Here is a 20,397-nt window from a genome sequence, read left to right on the forward strand (position 1 = left end):
GTGCTGTAACATCACTTAATAGTCAACCTGGCATAATTAGTTTTCTTGGAAAGACTGTCTGCGTAGAAAGTAGGGAACCACCAAGAATTAGGATTATTTTCAATCCCCAGATCTGCCACTGACTCACTGAAAGACACTGTGCAAATCATTTAACCTGTGCCTCAGTTTCCCCATTTGTAAATAATGATAAGCAAGTGAGGGGTCTTCTGAGGTTCAATCATGTTTGTAAAGTGTTCTAAGAACTGTGGATGGAATGCACAATAGAAGATAAAATATATTTAATAGTCATGACTACTAATCAATGAAGCATCTTACAGAAATCAAATCAACACGAAATATGAGGAGATTTGCTGATTAATTGATCATAGATTTTTATTTTATGTTGCAATAAGTTTATATTAATTAGCTACTGGCAGCATAGTGTTTAGAAGATATACACCTCTACCCCGATATAACGCTGTCCTAGGGAGCCAAAAAATCTTACTGTGTTATAGGTGAAACCGCGTTATATCGAACTTGCTTTGATCCGCCGGAGTGCGCAGTCCCGTCCCCTCGGAGCACTGCTTTACCGCGTTATATCCGAATTCATGTTATATCGGGTCGCGTTATATTGGGGTAGAGGTGTATAAAGTGCTACTACTACTACTAAAATAGTAAACATTTGCTTTTCTATGACATAGGAAATCCTTTAAAAAACCTACTACATTCACATAAAATCTGTTTTAGCATTTCACACTTTGGGCCAAATTCAGAGCGGCGTTTAAGTAAGTCCAAAGTTGTTTAAGATAGTTTGGCTTACACCCAGGGCCACCAACAGCGGGTTCGGGCCCCGGTGAAAAAAATTTTTCAGCCCCCCAGCAAGGGCGGACCAGCTAAACTGGGCTGACGAGAGGCGGGGGAAGCCAGGGAAACTGGGACCGGAATTTTTTCGGGCTCCCCAGGAAGGGCGGACCGGCTAAAGAGGACCGACGAGAGGGGGGGGAAGCCGGGCCCTGGGCCCCCTTCCGGACCGCTGGGCCCCGGTAATTTGTACCAGCTTGCTCACCCTCTTGTCGGCCCTGCTTACACCTTCATCTTGGCTCTTTAGCATGCAAGTTGCAACAACTTAGACTCAGACTCATACACCTTTACCAGTGTGTTTCTTACAACCCTGACATATTACAACTTAATTGGGCCAACTGAGCTGAGATAGAAAGGGAATCAAAGATGGTTTAATTTACAGTCTATTAATATAAATATGGAGCCATAAGAGAGCAGTGTTGAAAGAAAAGCAACTAACAAGAGGGTGTAAAAGAGTAAATTACTTTAGCTTATGCTGTCTTGGATTCACCCACTCACCTCTGCATTTGGGCCTCTAAGAGGAAATACGGAAGGAGAAAAAAGAGTGGATGTTATAGCTCAAGTTATGAATTATTGGCTAAGTTGCTAATTATTAAGCTACCCTTGATTACTTGCTTTCTATTCTATAGTTGCATGTTAAGAATGAACATGGCTCTGGCTCTTCCTTCAAAATAAATAAGCTATTTTAGATTAACAACTCTTAACACTGAATGAAGGAAGCATAATTTCAATACACCTGACACAAAGCTGACTCAGCAAGAAAATAAACGCACTTCCACATTAGCTGATGGACTGACTAAAACCTGACATTTTGTTGTCATTGTGCAATTTACAACAAAAATACTAACTAAAAACTTCTTGTCTTGGAAATAATTTACTATAAAGGCTTAGAAAACGATTAACAAACTAAATGACTATTATATTTCTTAGTTCATTATTGAAATGTAACTTGTATATTCCTTGTGGAAGACTTCAAATGTTGCTTCAGACAAAATCTGTTAAGTGTCATTCTGACACAGCTGTACTCTTTACAGGAGGTAGACTATTTTTTCCCCCAAACACAGGCAGTCAAAAATTTCTGACTACAGGTATTGATTCTGTATAATTTTCAAATGAAATATTTTATAAAGAGGTCATTGTCTTGCTAAAGTCAATCCTACAACTCCCAGGCAGGCATGCCCTTGCACCTGCATGGAACCCTACTGACATCAAATGCCCAGAAAGTGTGTTTTTCAGTCACGTTAGTTCAGCCAAGTGAGCTTAACATGACTGAAAAGCCCTGTTAAGATACTAACATTTCTGAAGCAGTGTTATTTGGCTTCAAACGTGCTAGTCCACATCTTAGAGATTTTCAGTAATGTTAAGCTAATGTGATTTAACTAACATGATTGCGAAAAAAACCCACACTTTTTTGGCCTTCAAGATAGGGCTAATAGGGTTATGCTTGAAAACAGGGTGCTGCCTATGCAGAATCCATTGTAGGAATGGAGTCTTTGTTTCTAAATAGTATTTAGAAACAATTTTTAATATACAAAGGATGATATTTTGACAAGAATCATGGATAACATACATAGATTTTCCCACAAAATTAAAGAATCAAAACATTTTTGTTTACCTTTTACAGACAGTAAAACCACACTACCCTGTAAATGGTAAAAATACAGATGTTTTTAGTGCCTCATTAGAAAAGAAAAAAAAAAAAAAAAGGAGACACAGACGGCATCAATAAACCTGATATATGTAGCTCCCAGACTGCCCTCTAAGTCTGTTATTGTATCACATACTTAGGCCCTGGTCAAAAATCAATATTAAAAGTAGCTGGCAAAGGAAGAATCTTCATTACAATTAAGTATATATTTTAAAGTATATTGCATTTCAGCTGAAAAGGCTGAAAAGTATAGCAAGGTAATTCAAATTACAGTGACTCATCTTGGAGCTGAGCAAAATGCTCTGTAACATGTCTACGGTTTAATAAAATCTCTCCAAAATCCCTCCAATTATCACACACCGAAAAAAACCCACTCATTGGTGATTCAAACAGCTGATGGAGCTGCTGTAGATGAGCAAATGCTCCACAACATGCCCCAGATATAGGAACCAGCCACACGCAATTTAAATAAAAAGCACTGATGTAGTTATAGCTAAATAGTAGCTTCCAACACTTACAAGTTTTCCCAAAAGAAGCTGGAATTTCTCATGCTCAAAGATAAATTTGGGGAAAATTTGTTAAAATTTCTTTTGGCTTTTTCTGAGATATAGGAACACTGAAACAAAATAGTGTTCTCCAAATGCAGTATTTTCATGGATCCTCACCCATGGGTACGTGCCTCGAAGAAATGCCTCTGACTCAGAATTCAAAAATCATTAATACACACTGGGGGCAGGATTAGATACAATTACCAGATTTGTCAACAAAAGTCTTTTCACTGTGCACCACCGATGGTAGCAGGTCTGTTGCCAGATGCTGCTGCTGATACAGTCTGCTTACTGTTTATCTCCAATAAATAATATTTTTTTCTGAGCCTTCAGAAACTGAAGCATGTATCATGTACGTACGTTAAATTGCTTCTATCGTACACCTCAATCACCTCGCCTGCACTCTGCCCATCAATTAACCTCCACAGGAACTACTGTGAACTTTCAAAACCCTTCAGCAGCTTCTGGTGGACAAGCAATTAACAGGCTTCAAGAAATGGCTCAAGTGTTGCTGGAAGATCTAGCTCACTGACTGGCAACACTCTTGGCCTAATGTGCCTCAGGGTAAGAATTGGCTGAAATTTCTTAACTGAAATTTTCCTGCTGAAAAACAGTGTTTCATCACAAATGAAGTTTTTTTGTGGCAAAATATCTTTTGATTAAATATTTCATTTTTTCTATGTGAAATTTCAAAATGAAATTAAACAATTGTTTTTTCTTTAATTGAATTTTAGATTTGTTTAATTTTTTTCAAAATCTAACAATTTTCAGTATTTTCAGTTATTGCTTTTCCCATTTTCTCTCCCTTTTTTGCTACTGGAGGCAACAGAATGAACAAGTTTAGGGTTTTGGTGTGGGTTTTTTTTCTTCCACAATTTTTAAAAAATGTATCCTTTTTCCATTCTAAACTTTCCAAAATGTCCTCCACTTTGGAAAATTACATGCAGCAAAACGAAAAACGACATATTTACTTTGCTACTTAGTAACTTTTTCAAAGTTGAAGTTTTGAAGAGTCGCAGAGTGGAAAAAGGAAAGTGAATGAGTGTGAGAAGACAAATCTGGACACTATTCCTGGTACTGCACTCAGCGGCAAAAAGAAGAAAAAGAGAAAATAAATGAAAATTCAAAAGTTTTGAAAATTTTAAATTTTTTTTTACAAAAAATTGTGGTAACATGAAAAATTTTTCCATTTGAAAACTTTGCAAATTGGTAACAACTTCAAAATTTGAAATTTTGGTAACTGGCTTTCCAGTGAGCCATGACTCAGCTGGCTTCAAAGATCTTCTCCAGAATGTCATCCCAAATTGTTACCATGCTAGGGTGAATGCTTCACATGCCTGTCAGCTTCCCCGGAGTCTTTCAATGACTCTGATGCAAAATTGGCCTGATGGTCTTTAAGTAGACATCTTCATGACAAAATGTCTAAAGTGACTGAAAATTGCTACAAACAATTTCAAAATGATTTTCATTCCAAGGGTTTTGAAAGAAAACCTTTTTAATTTTCTGGAAAAAAAAATTACCAAAAAATTTCAAAATGATTTTAAGTTTTTGGTTTTCATTTTAATTTTATTTATCCTCTTTCATTTTTATTCCCCCCCTACACGCACACACTTTCTCCCCCTTTTCCCATTTTGCCACTGAAAAAAGGAAAAAGTTAACAAAAGAGGGAAAAGCTAACAAAAATCGTTTTTATCAAAAAGACTGAAAATTTCAAAACAAGAATATTTTTATAAAAAAAAATGAGAAATCAACATTTTGTTGAAAAATATTTTACATGAAAAATTTTAAGCAACTACTACAGAATACCAATAGGAATTCTGCATGAGTACTGTCAGTTTCATAAGAGCTTTAACAAAGTAGGTAGGTAGTAAAGTATGCCTTCAAAGACATATTCTGGCTTAGAAACAATACTGTAGTGACTCCAATAACTTCCTGGTGTCACTCACAGATCATTACAACTAGTATGTTGCATGCCTCATAAAGTGACCACTATTCTGCTGGATATATCATCAGATAAAAAACCAAAAGTCTGCCTTTGCTCCTACCCAAAACATTACTTACAACTCATGCACAGAAGTCTCTCTCTTTCTCTCCAAAGTGCCTTCTCTGCTTCAAAGCAGCCTCAAAAAAATCAACAGTCTCAGTGAATTGGATGCATATTCAAGGCAGCAGCTAGAGTAAAACGGAGCTTTTTCAAAGGGGAGTTGCCTTTAAATCATGAGATACCCATTTAATCACCCATTCTAGGTATCTGCTACCTAAAGTTTGTATTTAACTCTCAGATGCCAAATACTCTGCTCCTCTCGTTTCTCAAACATGAAATCCTAACTCAGAGTTAAGTAGAGGGGGGCCTCTAACTGGTACTAATGAATTCTTGAGTACGGTGTTTGCCTCTGTTATATTCTATTTAATTATTTATCATGGTAAATATTATTTAACTTGTTTTACACTTTCACTTTAGAACTATTTGTTGCCACACATCAAACAGGCTAAAAGGATTTTTAATTAAAAGGTGATTCTGAGAAGGCTGGGGCAGTTTCTAATTGAAACCAGTCCATTATACAAGAGAATTTAGAGGATAAATTGTGTCTTTGAAGCTTGAAATTCCATGCTATTTAAGAAGCCTGGAAACAGAAACGAAATGCACAGTCAGTTTACATTATTTAATAGTTTGGGGCTTTGTTTACTTGCCTAATTATAAAAGAACTAGTATTGCTTCTTATGCTTCATATTACAGGAAAAGAAACCTCATTACTGAAACCATAAAGGAGAAAATGATGCCTTCTTTCACATAAATCATACAAGAAATATGTCCACTAGAGCTGAACAAATGCTTCATATTAATAGTGGATTGCCTAAGGCCTGATTCTGGTGGTTTTGAGAAAATATTTGCAATTAAATTTTATGTTAAATTTTATAAGCAGGAAATATCAATCTCTGGAGTAATATGTGATACAAAATGGATTTCTTTAATGAAAATCTGCTCATTGATTTCCTAACACTTTTTATAGCACTGCCCAGTAAGACTATTATAGTTAGAATTGTGTCATGGTTTCCATTATGAACCCCAATTTCTGGGGTTTATAATTCAGATATAAAATTTGCTCTAGGGTAAATGTTGACATCTAAAGTCTGCTTGGGAGCAATTTTCTTTATGCAAGTAAAACATAGGAAATTTGGAGTGAAACAACCATTGGTTCATCTATGATTTCCTCTGCCTTTCAGCAGGTATAACCTGAAATGCTCTCAGTCCCCAGATACTTATACATTTCAGCTTTGAAGTCTGAGTCTTGTAGCTTTAACCACTCCCCTGCCAGTCTCTTCCTTAAAAAGAGACCCCAATGGGAGTTATGAAGGGTTATTTAGGTATTGGGAAGAAATGTGCCCCTCACATAGGCAGCAAATTAACTGAAATTAAACATTTGTTAAATACTGTGTTAGTATGTGACAAACTCGTTCACCTAGCCCAGAGTTTAACCACTGGTATATTAAATTACAGTACAAATACATCAAGATTATTAATGTAATTCTTAACTCTGTGATTGTTTCTATTTGTGCAGTGCCTTAAGTACATTGGCTGGGAGCTTTATAAATACTATGGGCCAAATCCTGTGTAGGTGTAATCTGTTATAGCTCCATTAAAGTCAACTACTCAACAAGCTTTGGAGAGGAAAAGCCCATCCTGCAAACTTCTGCTTAATTGATGTCCATGAGTTAGACTATTATCCTGCAATGAAAAAAGTTATTTTGTTTATGGTCATATTCACCAGCATGCTAAGGGCCAGCACAAATGTCAAAAGCCAAAATGTCATTTAAGATCCATTTAAGACACTCAAATTACCTGGGATGTAAGTGGTGCTTAGGTCTTCTGCAGGCTCTGTGAACAGCGGTGAATTTCACCCTTGTCTGACCAATGAATATTTACCTTTCAAACGCTTTTTCCCTAATGTAATATTTCTTAAAATTTTTGTCAGAGGGTATTCCAGTCATACCTAAATTACATTTTGTAACCATTCTCCAGGTATTTTCTAAGAATTTAATATATTTTTAAAGATAATTGGATGGATACTGCTCACATATTCTGTCCTAATTAGTGCTTTATATACAATGGAACCAGCACTTAGATTCTCAAGTGACAGGCATGTAACCTATTTAATCTTACGTAAGGTATTTCTATCTCTTTTGATTTACATCTAATTCCCATAGTTAGGCATCCTAGTGTTATATTTACTTTTGTTACTGTTGATAGAACCCTGTGTTTCATCTTCATATAATTTACTATCACTCCCAGATCACTTTTTAAATTTGTTCGCTCTAGTTCTATTCCATCACACGTGCTTTTTAATTTATTTGTTCAACCTATGGACATGGCTTTACATTTTGTGATCTTGAATTTCATTTAGGACTCATTCGCCTTCATCCCCAGTCAAATTATAATATCCTGCAATTTATTGACTTCAACTGTATCAACAGCATTCTCTATCTTGGTGTCATCAGCAAATTGTGAACAGCCATGGTCTGTATCCACCGCATCTCTGTTATCTTCCAAGCTGATAGAATCCATTATAAGGAATAAAATGGCTAACAATTTTCTGGTGTAAATTAGACATAAAAAGAAGGTCAAAAGCAAACAAAAGGCAAGGGGTGGGGGAGAAAAGAAGCGGAAAACATTCTACTAGCGTCAACAAAGCCTCAATTTTTTTCCAACAATGTAAAAGAGCAAATGGCAGCAATTGCAATAAATTTAACAGCAGCTGAGTGATTTCCTTCCTTCCTCCCATTTATTAGAAAAAAGAAATAAAACAGATAATCATTCTGACTTCTGAACAAAAAGTTCTTTGCTACAGTCCACATATGCTCACTCTTAGAATGCTAGCTTTGGCCACAAGATCCTTGCTCCAATAATGTGGATGAGTATTCAGAGAATTCCATTTACTGGTAACTTCATTTTCTTTGCATTTCAGTTCAATGCCACCAGTTTCTATTGAATTGACACCTATTTTTCCAATATACAGCTGAATTGCAAGAAGGAAGTGTATGAACCATGAAGGTCAATGATATTTAATAACTTCAGCTGCAACCCCCACCCCCACTAATTGGGGATAATAGAGGGGGATAATAGAGCTTTATATAAATATTGGCTTATTTGGAAAGTAAGTGGTTAACCTAATAATTCTCTGAATACTCATCCACATTATTGGAGCAAGAATCTTGTGGCCCAACTTTGTATTTTCTTTTCTTTGTTTTTAAAGAACTGTTGTCACTATGCTGGGGGAGCGGGAAATGTCCTATTATGCCTTGTTCTGGTGAGAAGTACGCCTTACTCCATTTCTAAAAGTGACTGAGAATTATGTCAGGATAATATATTTCCATAGATTTGCCCATCTAATTTGACAGTGAATAGATTGGTATGAAGGTCCTTCTGATCTGATTACTAAAATGAGAAAGCTAAATCTACTTCCAGGTTAAGCATTATTTTGAATATTTTCATTGTCTCTGCATTCTTTCTGGTAAAACTTCATCATTTATTCACTAACTCAGGCGTCTCCACAGCATTGATTGTGTAGCCTATAACCTAACAGACATCTCCTGTTTTGTGAGTATAATATTCCTGGCACATACTGTAATTACTTAGTTTCTAAATAAGAAAGAAGGAAGACTTGAAAGTAGAATCAATTGATTAATGTAAAATTAACCTCTCCATTTGAATGAGAATGACTTACCACTGTCCCCCAAACGCTGAGAAATGTAAATGTCTCCACCTGACTATTTAAAAGTTTTAGAAAAACTTTTAAAATAAAATGCATAAATAATTATTTAATTAGCACTTGACAGTTTCAAAGCACTTCACAGATAGCAATTAGTTAATTCTCATAATAGCTCCGAGAGGCAGATAAGCAAATATGAGTGAAATTATTGCTTGAGTCTCAGTTATTTTACCCTCAGTACTGGTGCCACAAAGTGAGTTGGGACTCCTCACATGAATCACAGCCATAGTATCATTTGTAGCTCAAGACCCGCAACCAGAACTATCAGACACATCAATTTCATCTGACTCCAGAAGACAAGAGCAGCAATGTTCACTTTGAAAGCAATCAGTGTCTGCCTATTTCCATATTAAATAAGGTATGCTTTTGTTTTTCTTAAACAAATTAGGCTTTTAATATCAAGCTAACAGAGGAAAATACAGAAAGTAATAAATTAGGAGCAAAGACAATGAAGTTACTCTGATTTAAATCAATGTAACCAAGATCAGAATCTGAGGCTTAGACCTTTAAGTGTACCACTCCTCCCTTCTAAAGGATCTGTGAGCTATACATTAACTTTATTACAGTGCAGTGCATATTACCTCTTAGAGCAATGCCTCCCAAACTGTGAGCCTTGGCTCTTGAAAGGAGCTTTGAAGGATTCACGGGGGAGCCATGAGTGTTTATGGGGGGTGGGAGGAATAGGAGATATGCCCATTTTATTTTCTAATTAAGAGACTATTCAACTGAGCTTAAAATTTTCCTGTACCTTATTTATGGTTCTGCAGCTTATGCTGCTGCTCCCACTGAGGCTGGGAGCTTCTGTGCCCTCCGCTCCTTCAGGAGGCCTTCAGCAGAGAGCCTTCCTCCTGAGGGAAGCGTTCAGCAGGAAGTCTCTGCTGAAGGCCTCTTGCTGGAGTGGTAGGCAAAGAGACTTCCAGTGCCAGCAGCAGCACCAGCACTACCAGATAGTGGAAGAGGGCTGAGGGAGAACCCAACCAACTCCCAAGAGGAGGAGAAGGGTGGTAGTGGTCGGGGACTTCCTCCTAAGGGGACAGAGTCATCCATCTGCCATCCAGACTGGGAATCCTGAGAAGTGTGCTGCTTGCCTGAAGCTAGAATTCAGGATGTGACTGAAAGTCTGCCAAGACTCATCAAGCACTGGGACCTCTACCCCTTCCTGCTTATCAAATGGGCACCAACAAGACTGCCAAGAATGACCTGGAGCAGATCACTGCAGACTATGTGGGCTCTGGGAAGAAGGATAAAAGAATTTGGAGTGCAAGTTGTGTTCTTGTTCCTCCTCCTTATTAAAGGGAAAGGCCCGGGCAAGGATAGTCGAATTGTGGAAGTAAATGCTTGGCTATGCAGGTGGTGTCAGCAAGAGGGCTTTAGCTTCTTTGACAACAAGCTGATATTCCAGGAAAGAGGATTACCCTGCTGGGATGGGCTCCATCTATCAAATACTGGAAGAGCATCTTTGGACATTGTCTGGCTAACCTGATAAGGAGAGCTTTAAACTAGGTCCTATGGGGGATGGTGACCAAAATCTGTCCGATATGCATCTAGGCAAAGCACAGGGGAAGGGGCTAATTTCTGGACAAGGGACTAGAAATCACAACTGCATTAAAAAGGCAAAAAGAAAAGCAACAAGGCAGTCTGCAAAATATCTTTGATGCCTATATACAAATACAAGGAGTATGGGGAACATGGTATATGAAGAAGATTATGAGTTAATTGGCATTACAGACACTGTGGGGACAACTCCCTTGATTGGAGTACCAGCGTTGAAGGAGACAGCTTGTTCCAAAAGGATAGGTTTGGGAATAAAAGGAGTATGTGTTGCGCTGTACATCAAGAACGTATACACTTGCTCCAAGGTCCAAGGGGAAGTGAGAGGCAGAGCTACAGAGAGTCTCTGGGTGAAGATAACAAGGGAAAAGAACAGTAGCGACATTATGGTGGGGGTCTATTATAGGCCACAAAGTCAGGTGGATGAGTCATTCTACAAGCAGGTAACAAGATTAACTAATACGCATGAGCTAGTATTAATGGGGGATTTTAACTTCCCTGAGATCTGTTGGAAGACTATTACAGCAAAACATTATACGTCCTGCAAATTCTTACCATGTGTAGAGGACAGTTTTCTGATTCAGAAAGTTGAGGAAACAACTAGGGGGGATCAACCATTTTGGATCTGGTTTTGACAAACAGGGATGAATTAGTTGCGAACATGAAGGTGGTCAGGAAGTTGGGAGGAAGTGATCATGATCTGACAGAATTCAAGATCCTATGGAAAGGAGGACATGAGAACAACAAAACAAGAACACTGGACTTCAGAAAGGCAGATTTCAACTGACTCAGAGAAACAGAAGGCAAGGCCCAATTAGGAAGAAAAGGAGTCAAAGGGGGCTGTCTCAACACCAAGCTATTCTGATGCAGAGGAAGGATAAAAAGAGCCAAAGGCTGCACAAGGAGCTCTTTAGCTATCTAAACACCAAAAGAGATACATACAGGAAATGGAAGGAAGGAGGGGCAAGTCACCAAGGAAGTATACATGGGAATAGCGTGAGCACATAGGGACAAAATCAGGAAAGCCAAGGCAAAGAATGAGTCACAGCTGGCAAGAAATGTTAGAGATAACAAGAAGGGGTTCTTAAAATATGCCAGGCAAAAAAGAAAGACCAAGCACAGTGTGGATCCGCTACTCAATGAAGAAGGTGAGCTGGTAACGGAAGATGATAGGAAGGCATAGCTGTTCAATGCCTACTTTGCTTCAGTCTTCTCACAAAAAATAACACGTGACCGGATGACAAGTGAAGTTACCATAGACAAAAAGGAAGGGATGCAGATTGAGATAAGTAAAGAGATCTTCTGACCAATCTGAATGAATTCAAATCAGTGGGGCAGGATGTTATTCACCGAGGGTACTGAAGGAATTAGCTGAAGAAATCTCAGACCCGCTGGCAATAATATTTACAAACTCATGGATGATAGCAGAGGTCCTGGAAGACTGGAGAAGGGCTAATGTAATGCCCCATCTTTAAAAGGGCGATAAAAGAGGAGCTGGGGAACTATAGACCAGTCAGTCTGACTTCAATATCTAGGAAGCTACTTGAGCAATATATAAAATATTCAGTTTGCGAATATGTGGAAGATGAAGCAGCAGTCAGCATGGATCACTAGCAGACAGCATGAATTTACCAAGAACAAATCATGCCAAACCAGGTTGATTTCCTTCTTTGACAGGCTAACTGATTTGGTGGATGGGGGGAAATGCGGTGGACATAATATACCTGGACTTCAGCAAGGCTTTTGACAGGGTCCCACATGACATTCTGATAAGTAGGCTGGAGAAATGCAGGCTCGGTGGAATTACCATTAAATGAATACATAATTGGTTAAACAACCACAAACAAAGAAACTATTACTGGAATTATGTCAGATTGGAGGAACGTCTCAAGTGGGGTTCCACAGGAATCTGTTCTGGGTCTGGTGTTGTTTAACATCTTTATTAGTGACCTGGATGTAGGTAGAGAGAGCATACTGATCAAGTTTGCAGATGACAAAACTAGTGGGGAATCTTGATAAACTGGGCTATAGACAACAAAATGAAATTCAACAAAGACAAACGTAAAGTCCTACACATAGGGAAGAAAAAACAAAGGCACAAAACCAGAACGATGGATAACCAGCTTGGTAGCAGCACTGCTGAGAAGGATCTGGGAGTTGTGGTGGATCACAACCTCACATGAGTCAGTAGTGTGATGCTGTTGCAAAAAAAAGCAAATGCAAGTTTAGGTTGCATTAACAGAGGCATAGCATGCAAGTCACCGGAGGTGATAGTATCACTCTACTCGCTGCTGGTTAGGCCTCAGCTCTGGTCACCAATATATGTAGAAAGGATGTAGAGAAACTGGAAAGGATCCAGAGGCGAGCAACAAAGATGATCAGAGAGATGGAATGGAAGCCATATGAGCAAAGGCTGAAGGAACTGGGTATGTTTAGTTTGGAAAAGAGGAGACTTGGTGGGATAAGATAGTGGTCTTCAGATACTTGAAAAATTGCCATAAAATAGATTGAGAAAAGTTGTTGTCTCTTGCCATAAAGGGCAGGACAAGAGGCAATGGGTTTAATCTACAGCATTGCAAATTTAGATTAAATCTCAGGAAAAACTTCCTAATTGTAAGAGCAGTAGGACAAAGGAACAGACTTCCTCAGGAGGTTGTGGAAGCTTATTCACTGGAGATTTTCAAAGGAGGCTGGATAGCCATCTGTCTTGGATGGTTTAGACACACCAAATCCTGCATTCTGGGAGGCGGTTAGACTAGATGACCTTTGCGGTCCTTTCTAACCCTATGGTTCTATAATTTAAGTGCATCTTATCTTTATAATGGAATGATTTTTATCAAGTGTTAAGCCTTCATGTAGCAAATGTTTGGCTGAAGATGATGATGACTTTAATAAATTTAAACTGAAAAAGGAAGAAAAGTAGATAATACGATGACAGTTACATTATGTTTGGATTTTTGTGTCTTGATATTACTGTGGAGAGTCCACAGTCACAATGTGTCATTTGTTTTCAAGTGTTAATAAATGAAAATCTGAGGCCAGAGAAAATACAGAGACATTTAGAAAATAGAACAGGAATACTCGTGGCACCTTAGAGACTAACAAATTTATTTGAGCATAAGCTTTCATGGGCTACAGCCCACTTCTTCGGATGCTGTAGCCCACGAAAGCTTATGCTCAAATAAATTTGTTAGTCTCTAAGGTGCCACAAGTACTCCTGTTCTTTTTGCGGATACAGACTAACACGGCTGCTACTCTGAAACCTGTCATTTAGAAAATAAATACCTGGAATTTGTACACAAGAGCCAAAAAAATTTCTTTCGGAAACAAGAACAATGAAAGCATTAAAAAAAAAAAAAAAAAAAAGAATTGTGCCTAAAGAAGCTTCCTCAAAAAGCCTTAGAAGCGAATTGCAAAATGCAAACACTGTTGGCAAGAGCCTTTTTCTTCCAGCAGCCATAGATGTGTAGAATTATGATTGGAGAACGAACAGCGATGGCATTGAAAATCATTCCGATGTCAAATAATTCTATCCCTTGGCACACTGATGATCTTGCAGAAAACGGCCAAGACCAGTTGTAAGTACAAGTTAAGAAGCGTAAATGTTTTATACCGAAGCTTGATGAATCCACAGACGTAGCCAACATAGTTCAGCTTCTGCGTTATATGAAATTTGTCACAGCAGATACAATAGTTGGATTTTTATTTTACAAAAAAGCCCAACTCGAACAACGAGTGAGAAAATACTCAAGATCCTTGCTAAATTCATAGTGGATGAAGGTCTTAACTGGGCTGTGTGCGGAGGAGACTGTGTGGGGAGGGGGCTGCAGCCATGACTGGAAAGAACATGGACATTGCAGCACGATTAAAGAAAGTGACACCAGCATCAATTTGGAAACTGTATGATTCATCACCAAGCTTTGGCATTGAAGAATTTGCAACCAGAAGTATATAAGACTCTCAACATTGTTATTAAAAGTGTTAATTTTATAAAATCCTGGGCAGTGATCACCAGGGATCCTAGACATCCATCTACCATGGAAAAACATGGAATTTGCATTTTTACAGGGAATCTTCAGTTTTTACATTTTGTGAAAAAATAAAAACATATACAGTAGTACCCCATTTAGCCGAGTCTCCAATATCCGGATCTCCATATTAAACACCCTGGCGCTGATGGCGGGAGCCCTGCCATCCCGGAGCTCCGCTGTTAGCCCGAGTTTGGTTAATATGGAGAGCCAGATAATGGAGGCTCAGACAAACAGGGTTCTACTGTATCAATAACATTGTGTTCAACTGATACCTATATAAATTGTGGCTAGGGAAACTGAAATTCAACATTTAATTTTAATTGCAGAAAAACATGGATTTTTATGTTTCTTATAGGAGAATTTTTTTTAAATCACAGAAAACTAGGATCCTTGGTGATTACACACTCTTTTAGTATGTTATGTGAACAAATGGGCACTGACCACATTCAAGTTTTGTTTCATAGCAAAGGCAGGTGGTTTTGAATTGTGTGATGAAATCAGAATTTTCCTCCTTGTGGAAAACAGACCTTGCAGATTACATATGTAAGTGGACTTCTTTACTACATTGGGTTAATCAGTGGACATATTAGCAAATGGAATGCACTGAACCTAACACTTCAAGGTTGGAATGCAAATATACTAGATTTAAAAGAGAAAATCAGGGGATTAATGAAGAAAGTTTGTCTTTGAAGATGCCACATTGAAAAGGGAGTTACCAAGATGTTTCCAATATTATCAGACTTTTAAAAAGAACAAAGTGAAAGTAATCAAAATGGAATTAACGACCCAATATTCACTCATTTGTCTGGATTGTATTCCCACTTTGATGAATATTTTCCTGAAATTGAACATGAATCTCCAGATCGATTGCATTTGAAAGACATTCTTGGTAACAGCTGACTCAATTCCAACCTTAGGTATCTCAGCTCAAGAAAATCAATTGTCAAGTGATCACATGCTAAAATCTCACCACATTTTCAAATATGACAAATCAGGAATTCTGGATTTCTGTTAGGGGAGAGTACAAAGAACTCAGTGATGAAGCTATGAAGGTACTGCTTCCATTTAGTTTTAGTTATTTCTGTGTGTCTGCATTTTCAGCAATTGTTTCCAGGAAAACTAAACACAGAAATCATTTAAACTTGGAAAACAAGTAATATCCGGCACTATCAGAGATGCAACCAAACATTGCTCAACCATGCAGTTCAGAACAGGCCCATTCTTTTCACTAAAATTTTAGGCTCTGTCCAAAGACACCAACCCCCTCCCCCACTCCCCGAAAACCCTATAGTTTCAAATTATAGTTTTAAAAACCCAGATTAGATCAGATTATATAATTAAACAAACTAGATATAGTTAAAGTCACAAAAACCATCCAAACTCTAGAGTCCATCTTGATTCTAGTATCCTGCGTCAGTAAAAAACAAAAACAAAAAAACGGCATTTAGTATGGGGAGCCGCCACATTTTAAAATATCTGTAAGGGAACTGCAGTACTAAAAAGTTGGTGGACCACACTGTAGACCATCTTTAAAACTTTCTTTAAAATCTTCCTTCTTTGTCAGAACACATGTATGTATGCAGTTTGTTTCCAAAGAAATGCTTCTGTAAGCTTCTGTAACCCTTCTCTAAACAGAGAGACCTCACACATCATATACAGCGCTAACTTATCCCTTTCTGCCGTTTGCCTTTTTTGGTATGTTAATGGGAAAAAATGAAACAAACGTCAGTCTCTGTTATTAAATACATCCATTCTAACTCTGTGTCCCGAATAAGCTAATTCTATCAAATCAAGGTTACACTTTTTCTTTCATGGTTAGCAAAGCCATTTTTATGAGAAGCATCACTGCCCCATGTGGAAGAGATGCTCTGCCCATGTTAGGCTGACTAAAGAAATGTTCTCTATATATACATACTAGGTTAACTCACTAGTATCCTCTAACACCCAATATATGAAACACTTAAAGGTTGTTAGTTTCTCTCTCAACATCAGCAGTGTGCAGGACTACTGCTGTAAGGGAACGGCTGGCATATTTCACTAGCACCAGGATATACCTCTTCCCTTTTTGTCTGCCTATATAGCAGGCCCAAAATATCCAGCATGACCCTTTGAAATTGTTCTTCTGTTATAGGAAGTGGACTTAACCTAACTTTGCAGTTCTCTTCTGTTTCTCTACCTGTTAGCACCTATGGCAGGGCTCACCGTATAATTTTACTGCTTGATATACTTCAGGCCACTAAAAGTTTGGGGTTAGCTTTTCTCTTGGTCCATTAAATGTCTAGCTAAATAAATATAATGGGTGATGCACAGTAATTTGGACTGGTACCTTTGACAGCACTAATTGCCTGCTTCTTTCCTAAGCTTTAATATTCCCCATGGGAACCCGCCCCCTTTAGAGAGGATTATTCATTTGTGAATAGCTCTCTTTGCTTCTGTGAGAGTTGCACAGACTCTAGTTATCTGATGAACAGGGCATCTGTTGTTCTGGTCATGGCCTTTGAGGCCACTCTGGAGACAGTATTAGGTAAGTCAATCCCTCTCAATGGCTCTACCCAGTCTCCAGTAACATTTGGAGGGGACATTTCCTCTGTCTCAGGATCTGCCACAATTCAGAATTTTGTTGACAAGAAGCTGCTGTATTAACTGCTTCCGTGCCAGAAGTTGACTCAGTCACAGGTTCTGTGTTTTTAGGGGCTGCTTTTTGAGCTTGGTGCTGAGTGACAATTAGACAGTTTTGTCCTTGTGATCAATTTCATTCTCCATAACATCCCTCCTGGAAACTCAAGGTGAAGACCTCGGGCCCTTCAGTTTAAGAAAGATTTAACACGGAGGTTCCCAGACTCTGAACCATTGTTGGCTTGCAGAGCACTTTCTGGTGGTCCACCCAGTGAGGTGGCTGGTCACAAAGTGCTGGCACCTCCTTATTTCCAGCTGCTAATGCATATGCCAATTTAGCTACAAACACTTTTAAAAATTAAAGATACTTTTAATACTACTATTTTTCCAGGTAAGCAATTGCTGCAGTTGCCATAGGGCTGTCATGTGACATCGAATGGAAGGAGAAATGGGGCACAGCACGGTGAACAGGAGGGGAGGTATAATCAGAGAATCACTCTATTGAAATTGATCCACGCTGTGGAGAAGGTTGAGAACCCCCGACATAGGCTATTGGTATTGCAAAGGAGAGGACAGCAACAGCATGGAACAAACATAACAGCAGTGGAAAGACAGCAGCGATAACTATGGAGGCAACAGTAGTGGGAGCCTGTGGAGGGCCTGGATCAATGATTCAAATCCATGTATTAAAAGAAAGGCAAATTTTGAATTATGAGGTTATAATCCTCTCATAGTTTATGATATCACCACAACCCAGCAATAGAATTCTAGCCCTATAATTCACATTTGTCTGTTACAGCACTTATTCTAGATATACTTTTTTCAAACCCAGAGATTGTCATTTTCTAAAGTTCTCCTCGTCACTACCACAACTGCCAGTGATGGATAATCTCAAGGAGTTACGTGGTGTTGAACATACAGGTCTGTCATAACTGCAAATCTAGCTCTTGATCATGCAATCAGATCTGTGCAGGTAGGATATCAGGGTCTGCCCACGCTGATCAGATTGCAGGCTTGGACCAAATTTGAATGAAACAATAATTCAATTGACTAGCCTTGGATATGACTTTTTTTTTAATTGAAACAGGATTAAAAAAGAACTGGAAATTTACAAAGAAGATGACTTGGAGAATGTTTGTGAAGCTCTTCAAACAGAAATTGAATTTCTGCAGATGGTATGCTCTTTTTATTGAGCGCTCCTAATTTCCATTAATTTTAGGCCCACCATTTGCAAACTGCCTAGAGCCCCATTCTTCACTGAAAAGGGAAAATCAGAAAAACATTACCTGTTAAGACTGAGAAATTTTCAGCAAAAGATGCAGGAATTTAGTTGTAGGGCCACCATTAATATTAGCCTCTTGAATGCTGAACCGCTTGAATGCAGATCTTGCAGTAGGAGCTACATTGATCCTAGAGAGCAACCTTTATTGAAATAGACATGTAGCAATTGGGGCACAGGGGAGTACAACTCTCACCTATTTATTGAATGTTGTAAACTCATAGGGTTCTTTATGGAAACTGACTAGAGAAGACTGCATATTTTCTGCAAAATATCAACCTTTTCTTCAATTTTCATAACTGTTAGTTTGTGTCACATTAGCTTTATTTATTCAACACTTGTGAATTTATGAATTTTACTGCTCTTAATATTAATTTTTAAAAAGGAGGGGACAAATACATTGCAGGTAAACACTTTAAGGGTCTCATTTTCAGGAGTGAAGGGTTTCTGTTGATGTTTTGGAGTCTCTGGTCTAGCTACTGTTTGATGATACAACTGCCACTAGGAAAAAAAAATGTGGCATCAGTGACAGGATATGACTTATTTGGATTTATGTACATTGGTTTCAATGAACAGTTAAAATGTTTGTGGCAGAGTAATTTATTGCATAACCCTTTATTTGGAGGGATGATAACCTTGAACCTCATTCATTAACTTTATCACGAGCAAGTAAAACAAAGTTTTGCAAAATGCAAACTTCTACTTTTTTGATTTCTCAGAGGTCTAAAACACATCTAAAATGTACACTCTCAAGCAAGGCCGTGAATAATAATGCTGGGAGATGCTCATATACTGTGAGGACAGGGGCTATATAAATACACAGAGTGAGATTAAACTCCCCAAATGAGATGCCTAATGGAAATGCTCAACTTTAAATATAGCAATGTAGCTATACTGATCTTAAAGCTGATTGAGGTGGTTTGGGAACGTTACATACGTCACTATGTACAGGATGTTGTATATGATGTGTAAACAAAAATTTCATTTGGTATACTGATACATTACATATGTTTAAAATTTATTGTAAAAACAGTATAAGTACAAAGAAATTCAGTCTTCTTAAAATGCAAGGGCTAGATTTTGGCATTAAGCCACTGTGGGTATGTCAACACTGAAGTTAAATATCCCTGGCTGTCCCGTGTCAGCTGACTTCAGCTTGGGCTACAGAGCTGTTTAATTACAGTGTATATGTTAGGCTTGGGTTGGTGCCTGGACTCTGGGACCCCATTAGGGGGCATCCTTCTGGGACCCCATAGCCCAAGCCAGTTGACACAGGACAGCCACAGGTGTTTAATTGCAGTGTAGACATACTCATGTGTTGGGGAAAAGGGAGCAGGAGCTGTGCAAAGACAATAGTTCCCAAAGGTAATGTACCCAAGACAGGCACGTTGTTTTTCACTCCTGTGAAGGAGTACACACAGCAACAATATCTAACATACCTCTTTAAAGAGAGTGGTGAATATTCCTGGCCACATACTAGCCCAAGTCAGCTGACATATGGTGGAGGTTGTGACCATGTCATTGCCCTTTTAAGTTCTTTATAAAGAATAGTCTCACAATGAGGATTTGTTTCATGTATTTCAAATTAACATGCATGTATCTTTCTTTTTTGCAGAAATTATCACAAAAGTCTTCAGGCAAATAAATAATATACAGAAGACTGATTTAAATGTCACAGAAATCAGTCTTTGCAGTACTTTAACTACACACATTTTAGTAAGCCTATGTTGTTAAGCTATCATCCTTCATATTTCTTGTTGGGAAAACAAAGATTCTGTTTCTCAGTAGATTTTGTAACTTCTCCTTTTGCTGTTTATTAATGTGGGCATTTGGTTACTTCAAAAATAATATTTTTGCTGTTTTGGCAGTGATCCCATTCCCATATTCAACAGGAATCCCTGCCTAGGCTGTTCCTTTACCATCTCTGAATATTGTACACAAGCCAGTACAGATGCAGTAGAGTCTATAACTAATTCCATTCTGAGTGTACCATTTTCCCTGTATATCCACTTTCATCATATTCCTCCTCTTACCAGGAAAGGTAATAGCATGGGTCTCCTCTGAGACAGACACCTATGCTGCCAGCAGGAGATATTTCCATGCCATATGGTTATTT

General features: G+C 38.3%; 1 protein-coding gene across 1 annotated transcript in view; it reads left to right on the top strand.

The window, feature by feature from the left end:
- CCDC172 (coiled-coil domain containing 172) overlaps window positions 1–19,926 on the top strand; it is a 32,708-nt gene extending 12,782 nt beyond the window's left edge. The window contains exons 7-8 of the mRNA XM_026650895.1: window positions 18,090–18,177; window positions 19,897–19,926. Of these exons, the coding sequence (XP_026506680.1) occupies window positions 18,090–18,177; window positions 19,897–19,926 (118 nt within the window). The remainder of the gene's footprint in view (window positions 1–18,089; window positions 18,178–19,896) is intronic.
- Window positions 19,927–20,397: the final 471 nt, after the last annotated feature.

The sequence above is a fragment of the Terrapene carolina genome, unplaced genomic scaffold, assembly GCF_002925995.2.
Source record: "Terrapene carolina triunguis isolate 2854851 unplaced genomic scaffold, T_m_triunguis-2.0 Scaffold95, whole genome shotgun sequence".
NCBI lineage: Eukaryota > Metazoa > Chordata > Testudines > Emydidae > Terrapene > Terrapene triunguis.